A 14,291-nucleotide genomic window follows, 5' to 3' on the forward strand; every position below is an offset into this window, starting at 1 on the left:
TGTCTCTATTTTTGTTGAGGGCGTCTCGCAGGTCTCTACCCCTTCGGGGGCCTACCCGTTCAAAAACTGACCCAGTTCTTGGCCTCCCTCCAGCGTTCTGACTATCAGCCCTTCCATCAGCCGGGGGTGGTACTTGGTCATTCCTACCCCTTTGGGGTGGATTTTCAGGTTGATGTTGCCTATTAGGGGCATACGGCCCTCTAGCTTGATAACCCCCCATCTCATGATTTGGCTGGTTGTTAGCCCGACTTTCAGCTTCATCATCTCCATGACCATCAGGGTAGTCTGGATGGTAGTCACTGTTGACCTCAGGGTCTTCTCTTCTCCCTCTGGACCTACTATTTCTTGGGCGATCATTGCCATCTCGTGGTTGGCCACGTTGATCACGGGGTTGCCATTCCCTACGCTGGGGTGTCCTTCCACTATTTCTGCTACGATCACCGTTATTGTTTCTAGAGTTTCCTCCACCACTCCGCCTTAGACGGACATTGTGGGAGTCATCGCGTCCCATATGATGGCTGGGTAAGACTTGCTCATCAACCGGGGGTGGTCGATTATTATTGCGGGGAACCCTGTTGGAGGGGTGACTTCTAGTCCTTTCTTGGTTCCTTGGGCGCTCTTCAGGTCCATAGACCACCCTCTCCCTATGGTTCCTTGGTGTAGGGACCTCCCGAGGGTAGGTTTGAGGTACCTGTTGATTGTTGGCATCAGTACCCATCCCTTGAGTGTTTTGGTTGAAGTAGCTACGTATTAAGTCAGCAGCCTCTTGGGTGCGACGATCTTGGTCGTCTTGGCGCCTCCTCATCTCACGAGCATGATCTTCGAGCCAAGATTGGAATTCTCTCCTTTGATTAGCAAGACTTTCAGTCAGGGACTCTCGAGTTTGATTTTGCTCTTGGTGCACAGTTTGAAACTGGCCTTGCATCTGGCCTATCGCGTCTCGCATTTGATCCATCTCGGGGTCAATTCCCTCGATGTCAACATGGGTTTCATTCCGCGGCGTAAAGATGCCAGGGCCACGGCCAGTCTGAGCTTGGCCCGCCCCGTCAGTAGGTGGGACAAAATTTCTAGGATTACCTCTTCCGGTGGCGCCATCAGCAGCGCCGCCTCCTGCGGCAGTGGCATTGGTGGTACGCCCAGCAGTTGTCTGTCAAGTGACTGTAGTTCGACCAGTTGCTCCATGGCTTGTGGTTTGAGCGGTGGTGGTAGTGCCGCCGTTTCCCGGACGTGGGGGTCGTTCTCCATTGTTTTCGGCAAGGTTGCTCGCTGATGGAACTTGGTGAGCACTTTCCATCTCTTCGTCAGGTCGCTCTTGAGATCTTCGGGTTAACACCATTTTTTCCGGGAAAAAACTTGAAGATTTTGGCTACAGCTCTCAATGAAAGCACCAAAATGTTGACTGGATTTTTAGCCAACCGACGCGGAGTCGTAATAAATGAGATTTAAACCAAAATCACAATAATAAATGCAATTAATAACGCCGGAATTCGTAATAAATGTAAATAAAAGACACCGGAATTTAAACAGGTTCGGCCCCGGATGTCGGTAATAGCCTACTCCCCTTGAGTTTTATTGATCTGAGTTGCAATAGTCAAGAACAAGCTCTTGATTGCAAAGAATGAGAAATCTTTAATTTTCTAAGTGTTTCAGATTGCGGATCCCCCTCCCAGGTCATGGGTGACCCCTTATATAGGGGAGGGGGGGTCGGTGCTTCTCGCTTTAGGAGACGCGACTAACGTGGAACCATCTCAACCGTCTCCTTGATTTTCGTAGGCGGTTGGAGTCTGATATTTAGGAAAATATCGCGCTATTTTCGTGGGTTGACAACTGTCTTTGAGCCTTTCACAGGATTTTAACATTTGAAGGAGTCACTGATGATAAGGGTCCCTTATGGGTGTGAAATGGTCGTCAACCACCTTTGAGGATTAAGCCCATACTTGGGGGTAACACCCTCGAGACTTTCGCTGAGGGGGGGGATGACCACTATCATAGTTAGGTGACTCCCCCATGATCCAACTTGAGAGAGAGAGGGGGGTCCCCCCCTTAAACCCAAGTTAGGGGGGGGGGGGTGGGGGTCCCCCCCTTGAATCTAAGTTGGGGGGGGGGGTTATCTACCCTCTGCCCCAATCAAGCTCAACCCCAAAGTTGAGGGGACAGTCATCTGTTGCCTCAACCCCAAAGTTGAGGTATGAATCGGCCTGAATGCAAGCTGTCTGCGTCTTCTCCCTGGTTTCTGCCTCCTCACGATTCCGACAATAAGATAGCATACTTTCCATGTTCTTACCCAGATAATTAAAGTCAGCTTTCTTGTTGTTTAGCCAGAATTTGAAGAAAACATCGGTGGAGAGGTCTCCGATCTGTTTCACCTCCGCAGCTAGCTTCTCACACTCCTTGGCATTAATGTTGTTTTCCTCGACAACCTTCGCATGAGCCTCCTTCTCACTTTCAAGCTCACCCCTGAAACGCTCCTTCTCAGCAGTAACCCTCTCAACAGAAGTTTCTAGATCGCGAATCTTCTGGGAGTATTCCTGGCGGAGGGCATCAAGTTCAAGTTGGAGTGAGGCTGCTCCTTGCTTGTTGTGCTCCTCTTGTAAGGCGAGAACCCTAGATTGACCATAAGAAGTAATGGTGGCAGCCTGTTACACATCATTACATAAATGTTAGATAATGGTAAAAGGAAAGAATTTTCACAAGTAGGAGAAACTTACCCTAATCATCTCGCGGCACCCAAGAGCAACGATCTGGGCAGGGGGCAAACAATCAAGCCTAGACATGGTCTTGTCCATGATGTCCATAAGGCCCTCAATATGGCCATGTGCCCCCTTCAAACCCGTAGATAAAGCCTGACAACGACCCTCTAAGGGCAGCGCAGCAAGTGACTCGGCCCCTGTGGACGTCGAACCAATGAGGGTTGTATCATTGGCGGACCCGGATGCGGAGTCAGGAGGAAGCGGCCGAGATGAGGCAGGCGATCCAGCAGTAGGGGTGTAAATATCAATAGCCAGGCGAGGGTTAGTCTTCCTAACCTTACCAGGAGGAGCCATGGGAGAGGCGGTAGAAGGCGAACCCTCTTTCTCCTGGTAGGTTGTTTGTCGCAACAAGCCGGCCATATCTGCAAAACACACAAAAATGATTAGTAACAGGGAAAATAATGAAAAAATGTAATAAGTAAGACAAATAGCGATCATCACCAAGAGAGTCACACTCCCAAATTGGCCTTTTCTTAGCAGACCCGGGCATAGTGCTTTTCGCTATAGCTGTCTGTGCCAGTGGCGGAGGTCCTAAGGGTCGCGGGATTTCCCGCACTCCACTAGAAGGAGTAACGACAAAGTTGAACCCAAAATCATCTAACGCCCGGGGGGATGTTAGAATGTTTAGATCCTTCTTATAGTCAGGCAATTGGGCTAACGCAAGAGCTCTCTCGTACATGGCAATGGTGGGGGAAGGCCTCTCGAATTGGTCCACCATTTGGAATTTGGTGTGTTTAGTCCCAATGTCCTTCACAAAAAAATAGAGAGTTTTGAAATCATGTTCCTTCGACGACTTCTCCATACCATGGAGGAATTTAACATTCCTGTGTGCATGCTGAAATGCGTAATATCCCGACCGATACTCGCTGTTGTTCGGTGTCAAATCGAAGAGATAGTGTACCTCATGGCCTGTTGGCCACTTCCATCTCATTAACTTATATAAAACAAATATGTCAGTCAGGACTCGTATGGCCAAGGGAGAAAACTGCCCCGGACTAAGGCCAAAATAATCAGCCACGTCTTTGAAAAAATTATGAAGGGGGAGTGCCCCCCCATAAGTAATATGGCGACGGGACCATGCACACAGCCCCTCCCCAGGGTCATGCGCCAACTGATTCGGGGAGGGGAGTACTAACTGGCAGTCCTTGCCATTCACAGTCAACTCCTCCACATATTGGAGTTGGGTCTCGGTGAGACTGCTAGAAGGGGCCACAAAGGGGGTCTGCTTAGTCTTGCAGCGGGAAGTGCGAACTTCCTTGATCACTTTAGGGGCGAATTCACTGATTTTGAGAGTGGCTGGTTGGGAACCCTTGGTTGTTTCTTTCTCTTTGGCGGCTTTATAAAGGGTATTCTTGGCTTCCTCTTCCACCCATTTCTCAAACTCTTTGACTATCTCCTCCATGGCTCCATCGGCAAAATCAGCCTCAACATTGTCAGATACCCTCCGTTTAGTAACGACCTCCGCCGTATGGGAACTGTCAGAAGAGCTAACCCGACTCTTCTTTTTAGTGCGAGCCATAGCGTTCAGCATGGTAGGTAGTTTTGCGGTGGTTATAGCAGTCTCAGCCAAAGGAAACCCCCCTGACAGGCCGATGGGCACCCCTACTGGAATATTGACCTCACAAAAGGGAAGAGTGTATGTCCACTCTCGGGGCAGATAAGATCGTATCCCTTTTTCAAGCTCCCAAATATGCCTATTGTATGCTTCACCACCTATTCTCTCTCGGTAGAGGTGGTCGGGCATCTCTGACACACTACTAAGCCCCTCGTCCCCAGACGAGTTGTGTGGGGGCGACGCTGGACAATCTTCAAACAAAAGTTGAAGAAGGTCTTCGTCTACTCGGTGTTCACCCCCCCAATAGTCGCTATAACGCATCTGCAAAAAGGAAAAGGCGAGGAGGTGAATACACCGAGTAATGCTAGTAAGCTATCAATGATGGACTCACCTACTAGTACAAAAATAAAAGGAGAAGAGAAGATATGCACAATAAAAATTTACAGCGAGATAATCATCTAAGCAACTAAATGAAAGGAGCAATAATGGTCATTACAACGCTTAGTATTCTTACTAAGTGTAAAAAGTAAAAATAACGATTGGCTCCAAATCTCAAAATTACACCACGGTCGTCCCAAGGCATCATCCCCTATAAATGGTCTCGGGGTATATTACCCCAACCCCCGCCTATAACAGGGTGTCATCCCGGCCTTCAAGGGGTAATTAAGGGGTAACACTCCGGCTTCGGTTATCTATTCCTGGATGCTAAGATAAGGCAGTAAGCAAGCTTTTCTATGAGGGGATATCTACACTCTACCCCAATCAGCCTTTTGCTCACATAGTAGACTGGGTGTTTTGCTCTATCTTCCTCCCTTACCAGGACTGCACTAACTGCATGTTCTGTTACTGCTAGGTATAAGCTTAACCCTTCACCATCTAGGGGTTTCGAAAGAACCGGAGGCTGGGATAATTGTTGCTTTAAAGCTCGAAAGGCATTTTTGCATTCCTCAGTCCATTCAAATTTTTTGTTACCCCTTAGGATGTTGAAGAAAGGGACACATTTGTCGGTTGACTTGGAGACGAATCTACTCAAGGCGGCGATTCGGCCTGTTAAGCTTTGGACGTCTTTAACTTTAGTTGGGGACTTCATGTCGATCAATGCCTTTATCTTTTATGGATTAGCCTCGATGCCCCTAGAGTTCACTATGAATCCAAGGAACTTTCCCGAGCTTACTCCGAAAGAACACTTAAGAGGATTGAGCTTCATTCGGTATTGTCTTAGGATCTCAAAGCATTCTAGCAATATGCTCACGATCTCTATGCTCACCAACATCACCAACATCACTTTTAACATCAAATTTACCAATATGCTCACGATCTCTATAGACATAACACACACAACCAAAAACATGAAAATGACTTACATTGGGGCGCTTACCTTTCTAGATTTCATAAGATGTTTTTGAGGTACCTGGACGAATAAACACTCTGTTTATTATATAGCAAGCTGTGTTAATAGCTTCAGCCCATAAGCGCTTTGTCAACTTCTTGTTATTTAACATCACTCTTGCCATTTCTTGCAAAGTTTGATTCTTCCTCTCAACAACTCCATTTTGTTGAGGAGTTTTGGGAGCTGAAAATTCATGAGTTATACCTGTAGACTTGCAAAAATCATCATACACAGAATTTTCAAACTCCTTACCATGATCACTTCGAATTCGAACAATTTTCCCAATATTACAACCTTTCTCAACTCTTAATCTCAAACAAAGAGTTTTAAAGGCATCAAAAGTGTCAGACTTTTCTCTTAAGAAATCTACCCAAGTAAAACGAGAGAAATCATCAACACAAACAAAGATATATCGTTTACCATTCAATCTTTCAACTTGGATTGGACCCATAAGATCCATGTGAAGCAATTCCAATATTTTTGAGGTATTGATATCAGACACAGGCTTGTGAGTGATTTTTAATTGCTTCCCAAGTTGACACGGTTCACACTTACCAATACTTTCCTTACCAAGCTTGGGAAGACCTCGAACAATACCTGCATTTGATAATTTTTTTAGGTTTTTATGATTAATGTGCCCAAGCTTGGCATGCCACAAATCTGTGGTGTTGTTGATAGCTGAATGACAAGTAAACACAAGGGTTAAAGTGTAACAGTTATCATTGGATCGAAATCCTTGCAAGATACATTCATTATCATCATTAAGAACATAGCAATGATCACTATCAAATGAAACAGTAAACCCTTGGTCACAAATTTGACTAATGCTAAGTAAATTAGCCTTCAGTCCTTCAACTAACATCACATTTTTCAGTCTAGGTAACCCTTCAAAATTTAGAGTTCCCATACCAACAACTTTTCCAGATCAGCCATTACCAAAGGTGACTTCTCCACATTGCATAGGCCGAATGTTAGTCAAAAAGTCCTTGTCCCTTGTCATATGTCTAGAACAACCACTGTCAAAATACCACATTTGAGATGCAGCAGTTTTATTAGAAAAACCAGCTAGACAATTCTTTTTCACCCATATTTGTTTCAAACCTTTATGTTTCTTTTGAGATTTTTCCAAATTATCAAAATAATTTGTTTTAAACAGATACCCTCCGTTTAGTAACGACCTCCGCCGTATGGGAACTGTCAGAAGAGCTAACCCGACTCTTCTTTTTAGTGCGAGCCATAGCGTTCAGCATGGTAGGTAGTTTTGCGGTGGTTATAGCAGTCTCAGCCAAAGGAAACCCCCCTGACAGGCCGATGGGCACCCCTACTGGAATATTGACCTCACCAAAGGGAAGAGTGTATGTCCACTCTCGGGGCAGATAAGATCGTATCCCTTTTTCAAGCTCCCAAATATGCCTGTTGTATGCTTCACCACCTATTCTCTCTCGGTAGAGGTAGTCGGGCGTCTCTGACACATTACTAAGCCCCTCGTCCCCAGACGAGTTGTGTGGGGGCGACGCTGGACAATCTTCAAACAAAAGTTGAAGAAGGTCTTCGTCTACTCGATGTTCACCCTCCCAATAGTCGCTATAACGCATCTGCAAAAAGGAAAAGGCGAGGAGGTGAATACACCGAGTAATGTTAGTAAGCTATCCATGATGGACTCACCTACTAGTACAAAAATAAAAGGAGAAGAGAAGATATGCACAATAAAAATTTACAGCGAGATAATCATCTAAGCAACTAAATGAAAGGAGCAATAATGGTCATTACAACGCTTAGTATTCTTACTAAGTGTAAAAAGTAAAAATAACGATTGGCTCCAAATCGCAAAATTACACCACGGTCGTCCCAAGGCATCACCCCCTATAAATGGTCTCGGGGTATATTACCCCAACCCCCGCCTATAACAGGGTGTCATCCCGGCCTTCAAGGGGTAATTAAGGGGTAACACTCCGGCTTCGGGGTGTAAGGGGGGGACCCCCCCCCCCCCCCCTTCGACTCACAAAGGGGCGTAAGGGAGAGAGCCCCCGGCTTCGGGGTGTAAGGGGGGGACCCCCCCCTTCGACTCACAAAGGGGCGTAAGGGGGGGACCCCCGGCCGGGGTGTGCGGGGGGACCCCCCCCCCCCCCTTCGACTCACAAAGGGGGGTAAGGGGGGGACCCCCCGGCTTCGGGGTGTAAGGGGGGGACCCCCCGGCTTCGAGGTGTAAGGGCCCCCCCCCCCTTCGACTCACAAAGGTGACTCGAGATATATGTGCGTTTTAAAAAAAAATAAGAATAAATAAAAAATTAGAAAGGGATTTATTAGGGAGTACCCCGATCCTCTAGCCGCGGGGTGAACTATAACCTCTACATATTTGAAGCAAACACATCCAAGGAAACCCCTACCTCGGCAATGGCATCTAGTCTCGGGATGTCACCCCGACATCCAAGAAAGCCAAAGCTATTAGCCGCCCCTACCTCTAAGAAGGGTGGCTCGGGGTACCCCCAACCCCCCAAAGGGGTATCTTGGGGGGGGGGGCGGCCAAAAAAAAAAAAAAAAAGGGTCCAAGATCAATGTTCACCACCACAAACACATTTTTATCAATTTGATGAAAATCAAAGATGAAAAAATGGAGGGAAATTGAAACTTTTCATGTTCATAGTGTTCTTCAACATTCAAGAACACCACCAACCTAAAAGTTTCAAATTTCCTTATTTTTTTCATCAAATTGAACCAAATCAAAGCCAAAAATACATTGCCCATCACCTATACTACAAAACCCAAGCCTCAAACAATCACATTATATCAAGAAATCCAAGAATCCCAATCAAGCATGTCAAATTCGGCCATAGCAAGAAAACCAAGAAAAAGTTTCAAAAATTCCACCAAAAACATGATTTCAATGAGAAAAATGACTATGGAGGAGTTAGAAACTTACCCATAGTGAAGAAATGTTCCACCAAGTGTCCAAGAATCACTTCAAAGCTTCAAAATCTCCTCCAATGGTGAGAAGATGCCAAACCCCAAAAATGAAGAGCAAAAAATGAAAGAGATGGTTTTTTTAAAATGTGAAGGTTTGTCATCTTTTTCTCTTACATAGGGAATTTTATTTTTGCAAAAAGAGGGCCTTTTAACCCAAAATTGCTATTATAACCCTCCACTACCATTGAGGGCTAATGAGCAATTTTTATATTTTTGTTAGTCATTTCTTTGTAAATGGTTATATTTCTTTGAAATTTATTTATTCTCTTGTAATTTATTTTTCTTGGGAAATTATTATTGGGCTATATTGTAAAATGTGAAAAGTGGTGAGTGGGAATTATTTATTTGCTTTTTTTAAAAAAAGGAAAAAAAAAATATATTTTAGTATAGGCATAGTATTTTTGGTGCCGCTGTGCCAAGCTGTCAACAATAGAAGTAAGACCCGAACAACAAAGAAAGTTTCTACCGTATGGTCATACCGCTAGAAACTTGGGGGGCAAATGTTTACCCAAATTTTGACGACGATGACGTGTCAAGAATAATACCACGTGGCACAAAAATACTGGGACTAAATTAATGAAGAAGGAGCCAAGTCATGACTGTTGAGATGCCCCCTTAATATGGGTGTTTGTTCTTCTCCCCCCAAGAGAAAACTTGGGTTTAAGGGGGAGACCCCCCCGTAACTTGGGTTTAAGGGGGGACCCCCCCCCCCCCCTCCCCAACTTGGGTTTAAGGGGGGGACCCCCCCAACTTAGATTCAAGGGGAGGGACCCCCCCCCCCCCTAACTTGGGTCCCCCCCTTTCTCTCAAGTTGGATCATGGGGGAGTCACCTAACTATGATAGTGGTCATCCCCCCCCCCCCCTCAGCGAGAGTCTCGAGGGTGTTACCCCCAAGTATGGGCTTAATCCTCAAAGGTGGTTGACGACCATGTCACACCCATAAGGGACCTTTGTCATCAGTGACTCCTTCAAATATTAAAATCCCGCGAAAGGCTCAAAGACAGTTGTCAACCCACAAAAATAGCGGGATATTTTCCTAAACATCAGACTCCAACCGCCTCCGAAAATCAAGGAGACGGTTGAGATGGCTCCGCGTTAGTCGCGTCTCCTGAAGCGAGAAGCACCGACCCCCCTTCCTCTATATAAGGGGTCACCCATGACCTGGGAGGGGGATCCGCAATCTGAAACACTTAGAAAATTAAAGATTTCTCATTCTTTGCAATCAAGAGCTTGTTCTTGACTATTGCAACTCAGATCAATAAAACTCAAGGGGAGTAGGCTATTACCGACATCCGGGGCCGAACCTCTTTAAATTCCGGTGTCTTTTATTTACATTTATTACGAATTCCGGCGTTATTAATTGCATTTATTATTGTGATTTTGGTTTAAATCTCATTTATTACGACTCCGAGTCGGTTGGCTAAAAATCCAGTCAACACTTACTTATCCAATTGCTGAGGCAGATTAGTCACAGTAAACACATCAAGCTTCTCACTGTCTTTCTTCCCTCTAACCCAACCTTTGCTCCGGTCAATATCCTCCCTTCGATTATAAAAGTCCATCAAATGCAAACATATTGGCAACATAACAGCAAGAGGTCTGATATACAATCCTGTCGTCTTGTCACCATCTCTTTTCGACCACATTGAATTATAGACATTGAGACACCTATTCTTTATATCAAAAACAACTAAAACCCAATGTTGATCATCTTTGACATGAACATATATCAAAACATAATCAACAAACAACCACCGAGTATTAGCATACATACAATACCCCTCCATATACTCAATTACCATCTTACTCTTAGGCACAGAATCAATATTTTTCTTAGACTTCACAAAGTTTTCATACAACTCAAACACCTTGTTGTAAAAATTAAAATCTGTCGTAGTTGCAGAAACAGTAACCCGAGGATCATACTTCAGTTTCTTTCTCAAGTAGTAAAATATAACATCCAAATGTTGAAAAAAAAATTATATAAATTATAGACAACAACAAAAAACATACAAACAATAAAAAAAGATACAAAAATATATATAAAAACACTCACAGAGTCAGACAAACATCTCCCAGGCGTCAATAGATCATAAAACCACCATTTATCACTAACAGAATCAATTGAGAAATCCAAAGGTGCATCCAACATGTCCTTTCCTCTAACAAACTTCTTCTTCCTATTAAAAGTAACAGATTAGTGAATATCCATATACAGATAAACATCAAACAAAAAAATTTATGTAAAAAAAAAAAAACAATACTTATTCTGGTCATTAAAGCCATCAAGAAACCACTCATCAAATGAATCTTGTTGAAGACAATGCGGTGGATCAAGCAACTCAGAATTGAAAGGGTGTAGACCTTTCAAATACTTTGTTTCACCAATCTTAACAGATTTTCCGGACGAATCCCCAGAGTCAATTCTAATAACACCTTGCAAATCCCTTGGGGTACCAACACTACCCAAATCAATAACTTTGGATTTTTCCTACCATAATATGAAAACCCAAAACAAAAAGTCAAAATAAATTAAAAATAATTAAAAAATTAATCATACATAAATATATACAAATCATACCATACTCTTCTTCAACTCATAATCATGACAAACAGCATCCACTTTCTCTGATATAATTAACATCTCAGCAGATGTAATACCATCGTCAGTGCTCTCACTATCCCTTTTAGATGCTTCCATAACATTGTCATCCCCAACAATTTTTTTATCTTCCAACAAATCTTCAACATTCTCAGACTGGGCCAACAAGGAACCCATAATATCAAAACTTGGACGATCATTACCAACCTGAAAAAGCAACATATTAGTTACTAAATCAACAAAACAAAATACAAAAGCATAATAAAACAAAAATAAATAAAAAATAAAACCTTATCCATGCAATCCTTAGCACCTTGATCACCAGCCTGATCGACAACTTCATTAACAACAACATCTGATATTTGTCTTATTTCCTGAAAAAAGACAGCAAAAAGATACAAATATATAATAAAACCTAAAAACACAAATAATAATACATTTTAAAAAAATATATATAAAAACACCTTATAAACTTCAGCACCATCATCTTTAACACCACCCAAATCATCAACAACTGCACCATTACCCTCACCATCATCCTACAATGACAAACACGTATGAAAAAAATTATACAAATTACAAACAAAATAAAAATTGAAAAATTATTAGAATGGAAACTAAACATTATATTATATACTAAAATAAAATAAAAAACCAACATAAAAACTCAAAAAATAACCTATCAGTACCTCATTTTCCACATCAATATCATCAAGTTTCCCAGAATCAGATTTATCATCGTCCCCATCACCACCATCACCACTGTCATCACCACCATCACCACCATCATAGTCATCACCGCCATCACCACCATCACCGCCATCACTTCCATCATCTTCCGCACCACCACTATCATCACTCCCATCACCACCATTTTGATCATCATACCTCTAAAACAAATATTAATAAATAACAAAACATTAAAATAAAAACACACAAAAATTAAAAAATAAAAAAATAATAATAAAGGAAATGAACTTTACCTGACTAGTAACACAATCTTTCAAGCCCTCCAATACATCATTTAAATCTGAAAACTTCTTATCCAAATACAAAACCAAACCCTCATCAATTTTAGAATCAATGTGAGCCTTCATTTTACTCTCAAATTGAACAAACTTATCATCAATATCCTTCCTCAAATCCTTCAAAGAACTCCCAATCTCAGATTGCTTATTGATAATACGCATCACATAATGTTTAACATCATCAAACATAGGACCCCCAACAGTAACTTTTTCCTTAACACCTGAAAACTCACCTTTGTCTAACTGCCTCTTAGGTACTTTCACACTCTCAAAATCATCATCAGACAATGAAAAATAAGAAAAATTAAATCCAGTAAGATCAAATTTCTCATTCTCCTCAGCAGAAGGAAACACAGGAGTAACTGAAAGCTGAAATACAAACAAAACATAACTCAAAAAACAGATAATGAAAAAAAACACACAAAACAAAATAACATAATAAAAAAAAGCAACCATACCTTAGATGACAAGTAGATTTTCCTCTCTACCTCACTTGAAGTAACTTCTTTCGCACTGGACCACATACACACCCTATATGTTGAAGAAGGGTCAAAAGTACAAATGTTTTGACTTCTAAAAAGAGGAATAACCTCATACAACCAAACTTGGAAGATGAAAGGAAACCCAGCCAATTTGTAAGTTTTACAATTTGAATCACTTCCCTTCTTATCAATTCCTTTTGCCTTAGCAAGTGCTTTCAATTTAGCACCCTTCTTACCTTTCAAACCAAGCCTCAAATAGTACAATGTAGTATCATAAACAACCTTGCCCCATGGGAAACTATCAAACTCACCCGAACCTACCAAATGTAACAACTCAATACTAACATGTTTATCTGGAGGTTTGCTTAACAAGTAGTTAGTAACAAAATACAACACCGCCATCCTAACTGCAAAGTCATCATCTTTAAAAGTACTACTCAGAAAACGCTGCTTAACGGCTCCATGAGTCACAGTCATATCACTAAAGTACTTGTCTACAAACACATCTCCCTTCCCAACATACTTCATCATATCAATATCACCCTTACACAACAAACCACTAATAACAGCAAACTCCCCTAAACCAAAACGAACCCTATCATGACCAAAATCAAACCACATCTCTTTCGAATTTGGTTGATGGACTTCCCTATTCAATGCAGTGTGAAAAATCTGATGCTGCAATTTATAAGACTGAATATCCAATAAATGCCCAAAACAAGTTGCAACAAACAAAGCACGCTGCTTCTCAGTCAATTTTGCTCTAATATCTACTAAAACATCATCATTATGAGCCCAGAATATGATTTTACCACAAAATCTTTCCTCTGGCTTCAAGTAAAATTCCCACAACTGCAACATAATCGTGTACCATATAACCATTAAAAATCACAAAAAAAGCAACACAATAGACACTTACACCGCATAAAACACATGAACAGTTTAAAACATAATGTCATAATGAACTCTTTTGTTACAACTTAACTAGTTGAGACTACACTCCAGCTTTAACAAAACCTTAAATCCCCCTACTAACTGCCTTAACAGAACAAGAAACCAACCCAAAAAACACAACGGTTCCCATTTTTTCCATATCAAATAAAATTCAGCAAAACTTAAAACACTTACAAATACACTATAAACACTCTACTATACAAAAAGAAACTAAATAGAAACTTTCCAACACAACATATAACAACATCCAAAAAAAAATCTAAAAAGATTCTAAACAAAAAACCTTTAAAAAAAACAAAAAACAAACATCTCAACCTCCAAACATCAAAACAGACCCTATAAAAAGTCTAAAATAACAAAAAAAAAAATGATACAATAAAAAAACAAACAAAACAGTCACTGATCAACTAATAAAAAAAAAACAACACATCTTCACTAAAAAAACACCAAACTAACCTTGGCTTTCGAAGGAATCGCAATACTACTTTCATCCTCAGATTCCAGATCTCCTTCATCAACCTCTGCCACACTCTTCAACTTTAACTTCTTCGATTTACGATCATCA

The 14,291-nt window shown here is 41.9% G+C and overlaps 1 protein-coding gene across 1 annotated transcript; it reads right to left on the reverse strand.

Moving 5' to 3' along the window:
* Nucleotides 1-10,305: 10,305 nt before the first annotated feature.
* LOC133035670 (uncharacterized) lies at nt 10,306-13,654 on the reverse strand. Its single transcript, XM_061111758.1, has 2 exons — nt 12,749-13,654; nt 10,306-12,659 (listed from the first exon to the last, which is right to left on the reverse strand). Exons 1-2 carry the CDS (start codon nt 13,652-13,654, stop codon nt 12,183-12,185), a joined length of 1,383 nt encoding a protein of 460 aa, XP_060967741.1. The 3' UTR covers nt 10,306-12,182.
* Between the last annotated feature and the right edge of the window lie 637 nt (nt 13,655-14,291).

Source organism: Cannabis sativa, chromosome 3 (genome assembly GCF_029168945.1).
Source record: "Cannabis sativa cultivar Pink pepper isolate KNU-18-1 chromosome 3, ASM2916894v1, whole genome shotgun sequence".
Classification (NCBI taxonomy): domain Eukaryota; kingdom Viridiplantae; phylum Streptophyta; class Magnoliopsida; order Rosales; family Cannabaceae; genus Cannabis; species Cannabis sativa.

Bases quoted from the DNA above. Each gene is read 5' to 3' on its own strand.
- LOC133035670 (XM_061111758.1), bottom strand. From the start codon at position 13,654: ATGGTTATATGGTACACGATTATGTTGCAGTTGTGGGAATTTTACTTG. The intron at 12,660-12,748 runs GTATGGTTGCTT...TTTGTATTTCAG, and splicing joins AAATCTACTTGTCATCTAAG to CTTTCAGTTACTCCTGTGTT.